The following is an 18792-nucleotide window of genomic DNA, read 5'->3' as shown; positions in this document are numbered from 1 at the left end:
GGCTGGAATGTAGCCTACTGTACAAAGGTAAGAGTAACATACACTACCCTTCTCCCTTTGCCTCTGGCCCTCACACTGGTTTGAAGGCCTTGCAGCGTTGCCCGCAAAGGGGTGAAGTTCTTAGGCCTAGGAGGGTTCCCGGTTCAACTGCTAAGTAACTGAACATGGACGGGGGAGGGGAGAGGGCAATTTTCCTGGGAACAAAATCACAAATACCCTCCAGCACTCAAAAGTTGCTGTATAGCAGGGGTCAGCAACCTAAGGCCCATGGGCCAGAAGCAGCCTGCGGAGGTCGTTTATTAAACCGGCGCAGCGTAGCACAGAGACTCACTTCTGCGGCGCCGAAAATCACGTCTACGCAGACGCCAAAAATTGCGGGCACGCGCACAATCCAGCCCACGGAGGGATCTCTGCGAGACCAATCTGGCCCAGGCAAGATAAACCTTGCTGACCCCTGCTGTATAGGAATAGACCAAAGCAGATGCAGGAAGATTTCAGGCAGGCACGTCCTACTCTAATTTTTAATTAAAGACTTAGGGTCCAACAAATGCCATCAGTCACAATTACCTAGGTTGTAGGTGACTGACAAGTACAAGATCAGATCCATCTCTGAGATGCTGCAGATCAGAGATCCTAAAATCTTCCCTCGAAATGATCCAAGATAGCTTCACAAAGACCTAGTCAAACAGTGCTGCTTTTCTCTAGTTTGCAACTAATTACTGACCGAGATACGGTGGCAAAGGCATGCTACCTCCACCCAAAGAGAAATATAGAAGTTTCTTGTTCATGGGCAGAGAATCAGCACTACCATTACACCCAGATAGCAAAAGGAATAAAGACACCTGGTTTTGTGCTGTTGAAAGTATTTCTGGACTGCCCATCAATATAATTCCCCAGGACAGTTTCTGAAAACAGTTGTAGGTTTAAATGTGGAGCATTTCTCCAGCACCCACAGGAAAGCTCCCCCCCCCTTTAGTTTTTAGCAAATCCCTCTTGTGAGCTTGAGTGAGGACCAGGAATGCAAAAATAGGGTCACCCTTCTCTCTCATTTGTCTGTGGGGGTACTATTGTGGAAAGACCAAAGGGCAGTACAAAATACATTTATTCAGGTCTGGCCTTTCATTGGCCTCTTGCTCATTACATTAAGCTGAAGAGGGGGTGGGAATCTAATTTGAATGTAGTATAATTGATGTGATGAATATTCATATTTCATCTCATATACACAAATAGGAAACAAGGGGGAGTCAATGCTGCGGTTTATGCATGCCAGGGGTTTGAGAAGAAGTTTGTGTTCATGCGCACACATGCGGCCATGCTTCAGTATCTCATTGTAGCATCACACCAAGAAACAGAATCAGGATGCAAAGGTGCAGATGTGCAGCTAAGGCCTGGCCCAACTTTGAGATCTGTGGGTCGCAGTAAATGGATGCCATTACATGCCACAGTGGGGCAATATCCGACTTTCAAATAACACAAGTCACCAGAGGATGAAGGTGCTATATTCTCCTACCCAGAGCCACATCCTTCCCATTCATCACCATGGCAGGTCTTTGAAAGTGAGGCCATGCACATAGGGAACAAAGTGACCAGATTGGGACATTCATGTGAGAATGAATGAACATGACCATTCCACCCAAGGGCACATTTAGTTCCCACCTCACAGGTGCCCCTGCACTGCACTCTCACATAAGACAGTGGCTACCACCCCCTACTGGCTGTAAAATTTCTGCCTTTGAAATTGCGTCCTGGTGGGTAAAGCTAAATCAGTAGAAAAGATAACACACACAAAATTGCAACTGAAACAGTTTATTGAAGCACAATCCACACAGCAACAGCAGAGAAATAGAAAACAAAGCAAATAGATCCCCAGAAGGTCATGCAGATGTCCAGTGCTAGGACTGTGGGTAAAGAAATAATAAAACAAATGAAGGGAAAAAAGAATTGGATGGAAATATTACAGAAAATATGCCCCACAAAGAAATAAACACTAATAAAGCCTAGCCCTTTTGCATCTATCATCCTAAACATCCTGCAGCACCCCTACTTAACTACAGGCCTATTCCCTCTTACCTTTCGCTCTGCTCTTGCCAGGCAGAGGTCTGCTCTTTCAATGTTCCATGCCAAAGTGGTTTTGTTTTTCGTTTTTGCCCTGAGCTTTCCCCACAAAATCTGCTCTGTAAAGTTGAATCGGAGCAAACACCAATTTGAGTTTGCTGCAGACAGAACTTTAAAGAGCGTTTTTTTGCTGGGAAATCTCTGGAGCAAAAAAGGGACCCTTGGACATGGAGCTTTAAATCGCATACCATGCCTAGAAAGAGTTGGGGAAAGGTAAATGTGAGTAAATGAGTGAGTAAACTCACTCATCCCAATCATTCTGAGTTACATCATATTCAAGCATCTAAGATGTTTATAGCTATCAGTACTGGTCCATAGCAACCAGAAAAGGGAGTTAGGGAGGGAGGGCAAGGAGAGACATAAACAGAGAATGAAAGCTAATATAGAAGACTTTATCTCTACTTTCTCCTGGGCTTTTTATACTGATCCGAGGTGGGGCCAGATCTTCCTACATTGCTTAGAGGTGGATGTAGAACTTTTAACTCTCCACATTTTAAGGAGAGTTAGTTAGTTAGTTAGTTATTCAGTTGCTCCAACATTAAAGGAACACAGTAGCTACCTAAATTTATATATTTACTTGTGAACTGGTATGCAGAACCCTTTAAGAAACCCTTTGTATATCACCTGCATCTGCCTTGAAATACCTAACTCTTGACACACAATGAATTCCCTATGGGTAGACACAGAAGGGCTTCAGGAGTTTGTGTGAACTTAGAAAGTTTCCTAATGCATGCTCAGCACTCTGCTGCAGCTGCACATTGCACAGTACTGGTGGCAGGTTCTCTGTCTCTCGCTTTTCCTAGTAAAGCATCCATTTATTTATAAAAGTGAGGTATTAGCATATTACCGTATGTTCATTTGTGTTTTAAGTGGCATCAAATTGGCATAAGGAGGAACTTAAACTCCAAAATAAATAAGATGAAATCTCGTCCCTATGCAAAGGATGGAAAAAGCAGAAGCAAATTTTACAAGCTTTCTCCCTACTCTGCCCTTCAGCCATAGAAGTAAAATTGACCCAAGGTTGATTTTCCTATCTTATAGATATAATTCATGTTCATTGGAAGAGTGGCGGGTCCCCTGGCCAAAGCGGAAATTTGATAAATTTGACAGACTTGATATCTAGAAAGAGGCGCATCTCTTTATAAACTCACTGACCTACACTGCAGCCTTTGCCAACTTGGTGCCCAGATGTTTTGGACCACATTACCCTCCTCCCACATGGACATGCTGCTTGGGGCTGATGATGGGAATTGCACTCCGAAACATCTGGAGGGCACGGGGTTGTGGAAGACTGTCACAGTGGCTCTGAGCCAACAGAGAGGATGCACAGAGGCCAGTGCTCTGTGAATGCCCTCAAAAAGGAAACTGAAAGCAGCTCCTTGATGGAGAATGCCATAAAAAATGCCACTGATAATTGGTTTATGTTATAAGATGATTTGAAGGAAAAGAGGAAATGAATGTATACATACAAAATAATACATTTTACATCATAATACCTGGAATATGGCATTATATATCCATGACTTGATAATACAACACACACGTAAAATAGTATGGAGATCAGAGGGTCGAGAGGGGATTATAGGGGAGACAAAGTAGAATTTATGACCAGTTACATCAGCAAAGCTATATTCCCACACTCTGAAGATTTGCTTTGGCAAATTAGCCTGTAGCTCTGTGTGTCATGAGACTTTCTGTGAACTGGATTTCCCATACTGAAAGCAGTTCCCCCAAAAGCTGTGACATAAGAAAATTCCAGTTTTGTAAATAAAGTTGTTGGGGTGTAGCTGTTCATTACATTGTTTCCAAAACTGTAATATTGTACTATTCTATGAAAAAGCAGTTAATTAACTGCAAGGAGATGGAGGGACAATATGTGGAAATGAGACAATTTTTGATATATTCACACGTGTCTGTTTACTTCAGGTTCAAAGAATTCAAAACAAATGTCACAAGAGAGGCCTTTCAATCTGAACCATTAAAAAGATAAAGCAATATCAAAATGCAGACAAAATATTTTGCAGAGAATAAACCCACTGTTTCAGTTAAAATGGTGTTAATAAAATTTACTTTAAAAATGCATTCCTTTTTTACATAATAAACAGGAAGGAATTTGTAACAAACCTAAGAAGCGTACATGTCACAAATCTAAGGTGACTATGGCAAAAACTGAAAATAAAAAGTAAAGCGAAAACATAGGAGGGAAAGCGAAATCCATATAAAATAATCCTAGCCCCTATAAAACTACCTGTCACACATAAATTTTTAAAGGTGGGTGGGGCCAGGATTTAGGGGTGGGGGCTAGAAAAAAGAGAGGTAAGAGAGAAAAGCTGGGAGCTCATCGAAAAAGATGAAGGCTTAATATAATGGGAGCTAATCATTCAGTCTATAGTACTCTCAGGGTTTTACACGAAGGTTTAACCTTGTCCAGTTATTTCTTAATTTATCTTCCTTCTTACTCTAATAAGCACTGATAGCTTTGCCTCCTGCATGCATTGCCTACCAGCTTCAGTAAATGCTTCGTTGATGCTTTGTGAATTTGCTCTGCAGCTCAGTAAGGAGTTTCTTCACCTCAGCAATTACGCTGCATCTTTAACTGGATCAAGTGGGCGGTGGGTTCAGAGCAGGGATAAGAAACTGATCTAGAATCCAGTGAAAACTCAGGTCAGATGAAAGTGTGGACAAGCCCTTACTTCCAAGACGTTTGACCCAGACTACCTCCTTCTTTGAGAGTTTAGGGAGACACCACTAGTTTGAATAGTTGTCACTCAGGCAGCTTCACACATTCGTGGGGGCTGATATGGTCCACCCCAGTAGGTTTCGGGAGAGGATGCAACTCCGATGATAAGATCTGTATGTGGTGCAAATGATGTTGGGCTAAACTTTTAGTGAAGCCATTTCCTACCCTTCTGCATAGCACAGTTGTTAACAAGTACAAAATCTTAAATACTTTCCTATATAGGTTTTAAGATGTGAGCCATAGTGCAGTATTACAGATACTTACAGAATGAGAAGCTGCTGGGATGTTTGAAATAATCTGGGGCTTCCTAAGCCATTGTTGGTTGTTGTTGTTGTTGTTGTTGTTTTAAGAAAATGTTGGATTAAGAAGTCATTTGAAAAAGCTTTTCTTTTATGCTTGAAATTATCTCTATTTTGCTTGCCATTTTTTTGTTTTATATGCTTTTTGTTTTTGTTTTGCTCTTCCTCTTGGAGGCAGTGAAAGTGGTCGAAGCACTCCAAGTTTATCCATGTGCTCAGACAGCAAATCTTCATCATCGCTATATCAGCAAGCACCTAGACATTTCCATGTCCCAGGTAGGCATTCATTGCTTTGTCTTAATCTTTAATTGCCATCATCTGTAATGCTTGCGTGTATAAACAATAGACAAACAAATTTATTTTTATATAAACCAAAAATATTTTACACTTAATTGCATTTTATGCCTAATATACAAATCTTAACTTCCATCTATTAACAACAGTTTTCTAGGCCATCAAATTAAGAGCCAAACTGGAATATTTTCCTTTGCTATCCAAGCCATCTTTTCCTTTGCTTGCAAGCATCTGGGATCCAATTTTTATTGGGGCAGCAGCACTGGGATGCCTTTTCTTACCACGCAGTTTCCCTGATTTAAGTCACACTCGCTTTGCTTCCTACAAAGAACAAAGTGAAAAGAATTTTGAGAGATCTCTGGTTGGGAGAACTCAAATAATCTCTAGTTTGGCCTTTAATACTTCAAACTGGGCCTGACATGGCAACTTTTAAACACAGAAAACAATCAGATCTCATGCATCACATCTAGTTTGGCCCCAAGCCCTATTCAGGCCTTATACTTGTGTGTAAAACCATCACATGAGCAGAGAGGGAGCTGCGTTGACTAATCCGTCTCATGATATACGCACAAGAGTAGCTTCTCCCTCTCACATCCTCACATCCTCACATATAGCATGAACATCAGCTGGGAGGCATCTGGAACCCTGAGTCACTTAGGACTCTGGCAAACTTTTTTTAAAAGGACTTAAAGCTACTGCAAAAAAAAGTTTGGGAAAAATTTATCAGAGCTGGTAATTTATATGTTAATTCTGGCTGGCTGAACTGGATACCATAATGATAGCTAAATCTTTTAAATTCTCTTAAAGAAATGAGTAACTCTTACAAAATATCAGATGACATGTGTCCCAGATATTTACATTGCATTGTGTATACTTTCCATACAATCTGGAAGTCTGAACAATCCAGACAGAAGCTTTCGCATGATACCTCCCTGCAGATATTCATGTTGTATGCACGGTCTGTATGACATTGGGGGTGAGTCTGTTCACATCTTGGTTTTACATGTGAGTTTTAAGAGCTGAACAAGGCTTTAGCCACATTAGGAATATGGGAACATTTCAGCCACATTTTTTAAAAATGCATTTTATCATAAAAAGAAAAATGAAAGAATTGAGCATTCATTGCTCAGCCATCTTAAGTACACTGCAGAAAGGTCACACGTATAAATAAATATGTTGCTGAGTTGATTCCTAACTTTTTGCTCCATGGTCAGGAAATCTGTATACACAGGGAGTCCTTAGAGGCGTGCAAATCTCCTTCCATGAACACAGCAACAAGTTAGGAACCAAGGCAATGCTAATGTCTCATTTATTTATATGCTCAAAATTAAGCAATACATTACTCGATATCTGGGGTGGTGGTGGAGGTATTTGATAAAGAGGAAGCATATTTCAACCGCTTGCTTACTGTCTGGGTCTTCTTCTTTTTCTTTCCTTCTTCTCAGACACTGGAATAAAAGATAACATCTATAGGAAACCCCCTATCTACAGACAGCATGGTACAGTCTGCTTTTCTCTGCTGCCGTGTGGTCTAGCCAGGTCCTTTCCCCTCCTTATGCATGTTTACCTCTGAGTGTGTGCCACCTCGCTCTGCTCATTTGTTCCTGTCACTATTCCGGTTGCATGAATGTTTGTCCAGGCAGACGGGATCTTATTTCTTTGTTACTGGGCAATCTCGGACACTGGTCTGGTCTCCCAAAGACCCATCACTATTGTGTCCTACGCCTCCAAGGGTGGTTTTGTTTGTTTGTTTGTTTGTGCTTTTTGCAAAACAGTACAGTACATTGTTAGTGGGATTCACCTAGATCGTTGGCTTATATTTCCTTCTTTTCTCTTAACAGTTCCTGCTGTAAAATATTTTACAGTCATGGCACCGTAAATTGCCTTTTAATTCCTGTATGAGGTATCCTGTTTCTGCTGCCAATTCTTAGCAATTCTCTGCTACAGAATGCAGTTTAGGGTTTGCGTGGAAACATCTTCAAACATCTTCCTGACAATAAGAGCTGTTCGACAGTGGAATTTGCTGCCAAGGAGTGTGGTGGAGTCTCCTACTTTGGAGGTCTTTAAGCAGAGGCTTGGCAACCATATGTCAGGAGTGCTCTGATGGTGTTTCCTGCTTGGCAGGGGGTTGGACTCGATGGCCCTTGTGGTCTCTTCCAACTCTATGATTCTATGATTCTATGATCTTAATGGGGATTAAAGTGTAAATAAATAAATAAATCATGTGGCACGCATGAGGAAGTGAAAAGAATTGGGGAAATGAGTGTCAACAAATGCTGCTGTTGACAAAACCGTCGAGAGGCTGAAACAAGGTGACAAGGAAAGTGTCAGGGTCAGGCCAGGTCAGATCCACTTCAGTAGCTCTTTTGCAGATGCTAATGCTCAAAGAAATGAATGTGTGCTGGCAGGGAAGGTACATATATAGGTTTGTTTCAGTTACTGGGACAAGTGAGCCTAGGCCAAAGGCAGAGCTGGATGCCATGGTGCTCACCACTCCCCCTGCCTTTGCATCTGAAACAGGGTGATGTTGTTCTCCAGCTCTGGGTCCTGGAAGTCAGTTGTTAGAGGTAAGGCTGTGAGCTGAAATCGTGACAAGGCAGCATTATGGAGAGGTGCTAGCAAGCAACTTGGTCTGGCCAGGGTTGAAAGTGAATGGAGGCCTCTTAAGCATCTCTCCTGCAGTCTCCCTCTTCTAGGCTTTGCTGCCCTGTGGAGAACTAGGCCAGGCCTCTGGTCTGAAGATGGGCACTTCCCCTGTGCTCCTTGTGCTTTCTTCCTGGTGCATTTCCTGTGCTCTTGGAGTTGGTTCGTAGCATGGGAGGCACTCGGATCCTCTGGCCCATGAAAGCACCATGAGGGAACCGATGCTGCCTTTGATCACCACTCAGGAACCTGGCATAGCCGGTGAGACCATAGCCTCCAACTTAAGTATCCTGATCACTGCTGGAAACTGGGTTCATTATATGGCCAATTCAGAGACAAATGCCACACCACTGGTCCCAGCCATGTGTAGAAAGAGATGGTGTCACACAGGGTTTTGGATAACTTCCTCAGGTAGGCCTCTCAGTCAGGTCACAAAGTCCTTCTTCAAGCCCTGGAGCCCCTAATAGGAAAGTGATGAAAGGATGTTTTTGTTGTTCCTGTGCCTCAGGACAACCCGTTGTTTTTGTGGATCTCGTGAAGCTGTAACGGGTCTTGTGGAGCTAACTGGTAACTTTGACCAGGAAAGATGCACATCAGATTATTCCAAAATCAATCATGCACATGAAAGGGGAGCATGTCTCAGGTACATATGAAGATACATATAGTGCAAAAGATAACAATGTATTATCTTTCAATGGATTAGTGGCTTGGAACCATCAGATTTGTAAAGACAGAGATGTCAGCAGCATTTCTAACTAAAGTAGAAAAATATTGGTGGAGCTCCAGTGAATATTTAGTCTCTCTACCAAAATGCAAGTTCATTGTAGTTATGAGGCAAACATCAAAATGCATTAATCAGTTGTTGAATTCTGCATTATTCACCACCTTTTCCGCATGCTAGATTTTTGCCTTGTGTGACACAGATAAATCTTGCATATAAGCCACACATCCCCAGTGAGGTCACTCAGTGTTTGCTTCCTCCCCATTTTCTTCTTAGCCTATCCTTACATAATAATGTGGTATTCTGAAGATTCACATTGGTGACCTATCTGTCAGGATTCGTAGAGATACAAGGCAGGTGTATTGTGCTAAGAGAATAAAAGTCTGTGCTTCTGTTCATTTATCTGAAAACTAATAAATACTAGAGAAAGCTAATTACATGATATTTGCCCTGTGGTTTATGGAGCATTTGGGGATGGTTAGTCCCTCTGGTGTAGGGACATGTCATGCTCCACCTTTGGTCCCCACCCTGCACTCAGCTCTCACCTGAGGCTCCTAGGAGCTGTCAGCATGTGACAGCAGCTGCACCCTGAGAAACGGCTTCAACTGGTCAGCTAAACCAGATGGGGGAGCTGATGGGTCTCCAACCCTTGGTGAGTTAAGGACTTCCCCTGCATGTGAAGACAGGCTCTAGCAGATAGAGCAGACAAGACCAAGAGGGGGTCCAACAGTCAAGAAGGCGGTTTCTGCTCATACTGTAAAAGGAAGTGAGGAGCAGATGGAGCAGGTAGCCCATCTAGGAAAAGGAAAACTCTGCAAAAGCTCTGCTGCTTTGTGGGATATCTTCAGGAGGAGAAAAGGCTAAGGAGCAAACCCTACACAAATCTGAGTGGAGTCCCTAGGACAGTTGGATGGCACCTTGTATGCCTCCTTCCGGCAACTCCTGCAGCCAACCTGTTTCCAAACGCATTGCTTTCCTTTCCCCCCTGCGAGGCAGAGAGGGGAGTCTTGTAATCTGGGAAGCCCAGGACTTCCATACACATTGCTCCGGCCTGTATGCTGGGGAGCTCACATCAATGGAGTGTTTTGACTTCACCCCCAGAGACGCACTTCATTGTCTCTCAGGACAGACGAATGCCAACAAGGCTTTATTGTTGGAGACATAAAAGTGTTTATATATTTTGCTATAGCACACAATAAATTACTGTAAGGAGGTTAGTGTGATCTAAATATTAATCCCAAGTGTAGGGCACACACATGGCTGAAAGACATAGGGAAGGAAATAGGGCGGATTCAAAGCATTTGCTAAACCTCTGGAAAATGAAGACAGCTTTTAAAAATGAGGGAAGTGAAGACACATTATTTATTTTAGAGTTGGTGGCTTGGATCCAGCTTAATCATGCTTCAACAAGTAAACCCCTTGAAATTAATGACTAGCTTAGATCCCTTTGATTTCAGTGGGTTTACTCTAAGCATTATTAAGTCTGAAACCAACCCTGCTTTTCTGTAACCCAGAGCAAGAGCGGTTCAGCCCCCCCCCCCCCAATGCATCAAATGGTGACAGTTACCACAAGAAACAGTTAATCAGTTGTGGGAATTTGTTCTTTACTGTTAGCTGAATGAACTGGATGCACTCAAGATGGCTAAATCATGCATTGTCATAAAAGGATAAGAGTCCATTGCAGTATGTTTATGAAACTGGATTAGATGACATGTTTCGAGACATTTTCATTGCATTGCATCTGCTTTTGAGTATTCCAGTTATTGTGAGCATAGTCTTCCAAAGTTGTGGTTATGACATGCTGTCAGTTTTGAATCAACCCAGATCATGTCAACAGAGAAGGATGTTGCTGGTGAATTAGAGCTCAGGTAAACATGGCATGATCAGTATCTCCTCCTGTTATTTCAAAGCAGCCATGGTGGAAATCGAGGGGTGGGACCTGCTAATTTACTTGGGAAAGTACAATTGGGGTAGGAACATTTAATCTTCCTATTCTGACTTTTTCCTGTCTAATTCCTTCCCATAGAGGATTTAGTGTCATTTCAGGGAGAGGGGAACACAACAGGTACAGAATCACGTAACAGCCAGAACTGAAGTCTTGAGGTCAGAGATGGAACTAGCAGCATGTTTCAGAGAAACCTCAACTACAGTGCAGCAGTTCTACACAAGCCAATAATTTATTGTAGCCCTGATGGACCTGATAGCAATTTCTAGCTGCCTCAAAATTGTGTTTTATTCCTTGACCATTGACTCTAGAGTAGTCTTTCTCAACCTTGGGTCCCCAGATGTTGTTTGGCTACAAGTCTCATCAGCCCTGACGGCTGGCCTTTCTCACAAGGGATGAAGGGTCATATATAAATTTAATAAATAATAGCAATAATGCTTCATATTTACATACATGAGTTAACCGCCATATTTACTAGAGAGAGAAAATTCATTCACAGGACCAGATATGCAGACCAGATGGCTGTCTCAAAGCACAAAAGGAACATTGAGTACATGGAGTTATTTGTATGTAAACAGAGAACTGAAAAGCTAGCTCCATTAGACCTAAAATATGTCTTGTTGAAGAAAACAAAGTCCATTTTTCTGTAAAGATCCATGGAAACAGTCATTTGTTCTGAATAAATCCCAAAACAAGTTGCACAAATCTTCTAAGAATTAAAGCTAGCAAATGCAGTGCCAACTTTAAAAACCTTGCAACAGAACTTGGAGGCAGGAGAATAGGACAGCAAAAAAAGATTCTTTCACTAACATTGCAGCTACATTTTAAAACCAGAATGAGAAACTTCCAAAAGACTGGGTATTGATGGTCTGCTTTATGTAGCTAAGACTCTCCTTCTTTTATTTTATATTAAGCAAGTTTTAGGATTGTGAAAATTAGTTTAGAATTTAGCATGTGAATGTACTTTGTCTTTCAAAACATTTACTATCTGTGGAGTTGAGAGGCACAAACTCTCTTTTCAAATGACCTATAAAGCTTTTTGTTTTCTTCCTCTACTACAAAATCTGCCCTGGGCGTCCATAGGAGTTCATCTCCTGTTGCATTAAGAGTGGGGGCAGGAGTGATTTCACCTTGAGATGAGAGTTCTGCTTAATTCTTTTGTGCTGAATTTAAAGCTTAAGATAAGCCATATGCTAGATTCTCAATTTGTTTTGGTTAGTTCCAGCTCCTGGTGTCACAAAAATAACCATTTGATCCAGTCATGTGGCGTTTCCAGGAATTATTTCCTGCTAGGCTGAATTTTCCAAGCATTTCAGCTATTGTGTTGTACAAAGAGACTTGTCTGTGTTGTTTAATGTGGAATTACTTCCACAGTAAAGCTGCAACATGGACTGGACAATTATTCCATTAGATCTAATGCTGATTCAGGGAGGACTTTAAACTTACTGACATTTATGCAATTGATCGATCGATAGACAGACAGTATTTGTGGGGATAAAACACTGCAAGACTTTCCTCACCATGTGCTCCACAGTGTTATTTATGAGGTTAACTCTGATGAGATTATGAATACTGGTCCACCTAACAAAAAATAGAGTTTGTGGCCATAGCGATAGATTTCCTATAGAATGACTAGAAAGATATGATAGAAAAAGATACCATGTTTCATGTGTCTTTTAGCATGGAGTTGTGCAACTGTGCATATTTATTCACAAGTAGTCCAATTACGTAAGTTAAGCAAGTCTGATGTGCTCCATTTAGGCTATGTCTAAGCATACATCTCCTGGGAGATTTCCCTACTTCCACATATATGCAATTTACACCTACAATATGCAGCTGATAGCTGGAAATGCATGATTTTAAACCTTGACTGCCATTAGATACCACACTTAGGTTTGCATTCTCCAGCTACATCCTGACTCCTGAAAAACAGCTGCTTTGTTTTTAATGGGTAGGATTTGTCTGTTTTCTCTCCTCTTCCCCACCCCACCCTGCACAAACTGTACATTTCTAAATAGTGGTTTATTCCAAAAGGTACCACAAGCCTCCAATAATCAAGAGGGAAGTCACCTTGAGATTCCTGCCACTTGGTTGGAAAAGTGAAACAATCGTTTAATTTATGCTACACATACTTCATTTATTTCTAGATGTTACCCAGTGTAAGCCAACTGTCTAGCTTTGGCTGCAAATGGAAACAGATGAAGTGCTTGGGGAGGGACTGGGTACATGGAAGAGAATTGGGGGATGTGGTGCTATGAAGGGTGAATTTGGTTATGACTCATGAATAAGCCAAGCTTCTTTCCAATGGGGGGAGGTAGCTCAGTTTATTTAGCCATGGATGTCTCCCCCATCTCTATAACACAAGGCCTGGATGCTTGCTAGTACACCGGCCCTCATATTAATTTCATAATTACTGACAAATGTAGCATTTCATAACCCTCTTTTTGCAGGTTTGTTTATATAAGCTGTTGTTGTTTGCAGAATACACTTTAAAAAACAAACAAACCAAAATGCTATTTTTACTCTGGAAATTCTTTATATTGTCTAGCGTCAAGAAAATCAGATGATGACAGCAGTACTTGTGATCAAGACAGCAGGAAGGTAAATTTTGAAGGCATCAGAATGATAGTTTCCTACTGCATGGGGACAGTTTTTGAAATGGTGCTTAAAAAGCAATATACCCTCCTGATCTTTTTGTTTTATTGTTTGCTTTGAAGTGGCAAGAAATTTAATTAAATATCTGTGATCAATAGAATCGCATCCAGCAGAATGGTCTAACTGAAATCAGCAGAACTGCTCCATTGAAGTGGTTCCAAAGATTTCTGACCACAGCCCAAGATAACACCCAGTGTTGATGAATCTAGGCTATGAAAACTATTAGCAATGGAAAGAAATACAAATTATAATAATGAAGCCCTTGGTGAAGCTCTCCACATTTTTGCACTATAGCTTTTTTCAAGTCCAGATAAATTTTTGAGTGTCTGGTTCAAGAATTAAGCAGACTCCTAGAAGTATAGATCACATGGAACTTGTTCCACTTGCGGATCATCCACACATTTGTCCTATCAGCACATCACCCAGCCAAGAGTATGTTGCATGATCCAGAAGGTGGCCTTTTATCCTGGCTGGTGTCAGTATAACAATGTGGCTGACCCAGTATTTCCTTTTGCATTTTGTGTCAGCCAAGGTGTCGGGGTGTAGATTCATATAGGTAGGCAGGCAGGCATAGAAAATGAAAAACTGGTAAGACACTTTGAGGAAAACTTTCGAAATGTATTTGGGATATTAGGTGGTAATGTCACCACACCCAGATACCTTATAAGTAGGGCTGCTTCATTAAACAAACCAGTTAATTAAAATTAATGTCCTAAATGAACCAGGCATTATCTTCGATGCAGCAAGTCAAGCTCAGAGGTATTGAAAGCTCCCTTGCTCTGCTCTTCAGGCAGTTGCACCAGACTTCACAAACCAGGCACATTTATTCATGTCATCAAGTCAAGGTGGTATATGTTTGGGGGGGGGAGACTCAAGACAAATGGTTACTGTTTTTGAGTTCTCCCTGGCACAGCACCAGATGAGCAAGCGATGCTGTGCTTCTTCTGAGGGTAAAAGACGGCCTCACGCTGAGCTGGGCATCACCCAGAAGTGCTGAGATTTTCTTTTCCCACTTCTGTGCATGTCCCAGCCTGACATGAGGTGAAAGGTTGGCTCCTCACCCCCCTTCAGAGTCGCCAGCACTTGCCAGAAGACAGGGACAGGGAGCAAGGATCTTTTTCTCTTGCCTGGGTGAGCAGAAGGTGAGAAACTCATCCACCAACTAGAAAACAAGACAACAGCTTCATTATCTCACACACAGATTGACACTCAGTTTACGCAAAACACTGCAGTGAGACTTCAGTTTGTTTTATTGCTCCGTATTCTTAAGAAGAACCCAGATGGGCACTTTGGCACTAAATGATTCCACACCACAGTAAGGAGAATCTCCGGCATCTTGCCCTTCATCATTTTCAGGACTTGATTTTTTAGGCCACTGGTGTGGCTAGACCTTTGATCTAGCTACATAGGTACTTTATTAGCCTTCATATAACAGTGTAGTTTCCTGGGGTAAATTACAGGGGGTCAATGCATAATCTTTCATTTCATGCAAATATTAAAGGTGCCTGACCTCACAGTGCGGAGGGTGCCATGATACTAAGAGTGCTTGCTCTGAATAATTCATTTTTCATCACCTGATTTTATGCATGCACAAAATAATTGAATAATCACTGAAACCTCCGATAATTGATTTTTTTAAACTGAATGACAGTGCTGCTTGTAAGACTGGTCAGGTTTTTTGAGCACTTGGACTGGGAGGGCGGAAGCATTTTATCTTCGCAAAAAAACATTCAGAGTCGGCTGTGTAAATGGGCCTGGCATGCTGCTGAAGTTGGTTTAAGGCATGTTAAACCCTTCTGGCGACACCCCCCCCCCGACATGAAGGCAGCTTGTCAGATTTGCTGCTCCTTACTTCCTCTTTTGGTAGGTTGCTCATATTCATATAGCCTGATATCTTACTGAAATTGGAAAGCGGTAAGGGAGCAACAGGAAATCCATCCTTCTTAACATCTCAGTGGTGAAATACTTTCTTGCTGATACAAATGGCTTCAAAATAATGATAAAACTTGATTTTACTTTCATATTTCACGCGGTCAATTCCTCCCTATATGAATTTTCGGGAAAGCCTCTCATTTTAATGCTGGGATTTGTTCTTCTCAGCTAAAATCAAGTTGGCTGACTTTGAAAGGGGAGGTGGATGCCAGAACTAACTCTCCAGATCTGGATACTCAGTCACTCCCACAAAGTCCTGGAACCGACAGAGAGCTTCAGCGTTTGCACAGTAACGCAAACAGTACCTACTTACGTAAGTACTGGAAGTTCCCACCCCCTTCGTATCTGGTAAAGTAAATTGACGGAGACCTGATTAACACAATCAAAAAAGTCATGTGGCACATTAACGACTGGCACATTTATAATTGCTTGTTGCTCAAGCCCACTTCATCAGATCCATGAAGTGAAACCGTAAGAAAATTGTATGGTGGGAGTTGAATAGCAATGAGATACAAAAATATATGACCAGTGGTTACTGATCATCTTTAACCTTTTACTGAAGCAGGTTGGTGACAGTTACTGAGATTACCTCATTAACACAGCTGTAGTGGGGCAGGGAGTTTTTCACCAGAAACAGCTGTATTTAACCTACAAGTGATGGCATTGAACTTCAGCTGTTTCACCTGTATTCACAGTCGCTTCAAAAAGTGCAATGGAAAGCACATTGTGGGAGGTTTCAGATCTCCCATCAACATTCAGCCAAAGACATAGGGCGTGAGACTTAGGAGGGTCTGTATGGCACCCCTCTGCAACCTGGTGCCTTCCCGCTATTGTTGGAGTACAACTCACGTAATCACTGAGGTTGATGGGGATTGGAGTCCAAAATATCTAGAAGGCACCTGGGTGGTCTGTAAGAAGACAGCTGAAAGCTGTATATTTTATTGAGGCTCAAACTAATGCGTTGGCACTGGGACAGCCACCATATATTGCATTAATACTGGCAGAGAAGGTGCAGTGTTTGCACACCCTTAACCGCCCGTTTATCGATAGAGGGATCCATTTAATATGGAAGAATAATGACTAGTGATCCGTGAAAGCAAGTGTCCAAAAACTTCCGGCCACTTAACTAATAGCATTTTCAAGATTTGCCAACATTTCCTAAAATATTTCATTGCAAAGTGTCTTACTGGAAAGTAAAGATAGAATGAACACTTGTCCCTGTTATACATATTTGTAAATCTGTACTATCCATATTGCACCCCCACCCCAATATATAAAGCAGGCATAACTCCTATAGTTTGCCCGACTGATCATTCAAGCCATTGCATTTTCTACTAGGTGCAACTTCTGGGCCAACCTCAGGGGCAGCCCCACATAGAGCATATTGCAGTAGTCCATCTGGGAGGTTACTAGCACATGTGGCAACAGTAGTAAGGCTATCCTGGCCACAGTGTCTTCCCAGCCTAAACTAGGCACTTCTAAGCACAAAAGTCACCAGGGGCTCTAAGGACAAAGATGGATCCAAAAACACCCCAACACTGTGAACTGCTCCTTCTGAGTTATTGGTAAAGCTTGCGGAAGACACCAAGGGTGCTGCCGGGTCTGTCCTGGGCCTCTTCTTCTTCACTGTCTTTATAAGTGACATGGATGAAGGAATTGAGGGGGTGGTCATCCAATTTGCAGATGGCACCAAACTGGGCAGGGTAGCCAATGCTGCAGAAAACAGAATCAGGATTCAATATGCCCCTAACAATTTGGAGAATTGGGCCCTTAAATCAAGCCAGAACCATTCCGGCAGCCCTGTGACAAGAGCTATAGCAGGAACCATTCTGAATCCCATAATAGTATTATTTTGCCAATATAGTCTTGTGGTCCAGTTGTTCAAAGTGTTTACCTAAAATGCAACTAAATTCTAGTTCCAATGAAAGTATTTTTCTGGGTGTTTAATTAAATAAATAAATGTCGTGTTTACATATTTTTGCAGCATGCCATCTAGCTCTCATAAAATCCCAAATGATCTGCAGAGAAGCTCTTGCCATCATAACATTCTGGGTACAACCCAGGGAGAATTAGTTAAGTCCCGCTGAAACTAATTTGGCAATCTGATTCTACCCTTGTTTATTCAGAAGTGATTCATATAGAATTAAAATGTGCACAGGATATCACAGCCCAACAAGACAACAGCAAGAACCCACCAACAGCATACAAATTAATGTGGCTAACTTGACCCAACAACTCCCCTCCCCACATGCAAACCAACCATTCCCTGGCCCCCCAGCAACCTCTCTCACTACCTAGGAAATATAATAAAGGAATAGAAAATGAACCTACCCAAGTGACGCTGACATAAAACCCCCACATACACACCAAGTATTACTATCCCTCTTCCCCCCTTCTTTTTCCTCAACTTTATTCTGTATACAACACTAATGTTTCACTTCAAATGCAAAAAAGATTCTTAAACCTGAAAAAAGATATAAGGCATGTACTTTGGTAAACCAATAAAATCTTCAATAATAATTATTTTTTAATGTTCTCAGGATCCTAGCTGTAATCACACTGTTCAGCACTTAGTCTTAGCACTAGGTACTTCTGGACTGAGAGGCCTTAATGCTCGCTGATGGCTGCTTTCTGTTTTCTGTTGCATCTGGAATTGTATCTATACCCACTGAAATTTGACATTTTCTTTAACACCCACGATGAGTTGCTTTTGATTCTGAACACTTCTCTGTATTGAAATACTGTTCAGTGTTTCCTTTAGCCTTAGAAATGGCATTCAGTTCTAAATCTTCACAGCTGAACCAGTTGTACCACTTGGCTTCTCTGAGCCACTCATACCTCTTTATTTTCTTGTGGAGGGAGGGATCTGTCTCATTTCACTGCCAGAGGCCAAAGCAGATTACAATATAAACACACCCACAAAATTTCCAAGCAAGAATTAGATTAAATTAATGCATGTGAAAGCTTCAAAGTGCATCAAAAATATATTTTGTTTAACTGACTGGCCATCAATCGCCAACCCAAATGGAAAGGTTTTTCTATACTTCTAAATGTGCCTAACCTAGAACATCAAAGGGAGTATCTGGAAAACGCCACATGACCCCAAAATGTTCTGTAGAAGTTGAGGCACTCTGCAGGGACTGGCGGTTTTCTTTTATCCCTGCTCCTTCCCTCATTTTTTAGTATAATACAGACATTTTATGGAAATTCAGCCCTCAATTTCAGACTGGAAGAAGTCTAATGGATATAATCCTTATATCTGCTCATCCTTCATGAAATATGTTAGCTTGTTGTCCTATAAAATAATGTATAACATAAAAGCAGCTGCATTTATACACAGAAACTCAAGAGTGGATGTGGCAGATTCTGCCTCCATTTTCATACATTTGACGAGACCTGTCTATTTTCTACACTACAACTTAAAATTATTGAGGCAACCTCTTGCTTA

At 41.6% G+C, this 18792-nt stretch overlaps 2 protein-coding genes across 9 annotated transcripts in view; one reads left to right on the top strand and one right to left on the bottom strand.

Annotated features, from left to right (window-relative positions):
- Positions 1-18792, bottom strand: part of SH3TC1 (SH3 domain and tetratricopeptide repeats 1) — a 409292-nt gene that overhangs the window by 91626 nt on the left and 298874 nt on the right. The window lies entirely within an intron of this gene.
- Positions 1-18792, top strand: part of ABLIM2 (actin binding LIM protein family member 2) — a 68680-nt gene that overhangs the window by 32262 nt on the left and 17626 nt on the right. For 3 of the 8 annotated variants that reach the window (XR_014223635.1, XR_014223638.1, XM_082238550.1), the window contains 4 exons: positions 5329-5430; positions 6894-6947; positions 13306-13358; positions 15513-15657. Coding sequence is in view for 2 of the 8 variants with exons in the window: in XM_082238550.1 (XP_082094676.1) it covers positions 5329-5430; positions 6894-6947; positions 13306-13358; positions 15513-15657 (354 nt within the window). In the remaining 6 variants the exon portion in view is untranslated. Of the gene's footprint in view, positions 1-5328; positions 5431-6893; positions 6988-13305; positions 13359-15512; positions 15658-18792 lie in introns of all 8 variants that reach the window. The other 5 variants (XR_014223634.1, XR_014223637.1, XR_014223633.1 and 2 more) reach the window with 3 other exon arrangements.

Source organism: Podarcis vaucheri (assembly GCF_965113315.1).
Source record: "Podarcis vaucheri genome assembly, chromosome: 9".
Taxonomy (NCBI): domain Eukaryota; kingdom Metazoa; phylum Chordata; class Lepidosauria; order Squamata; family Lacertidae; genus Podarcis; species Podarcis vaucheri.
This window is presented reverse-complemented; position numbering and strand designations above follow the sequence as displayed.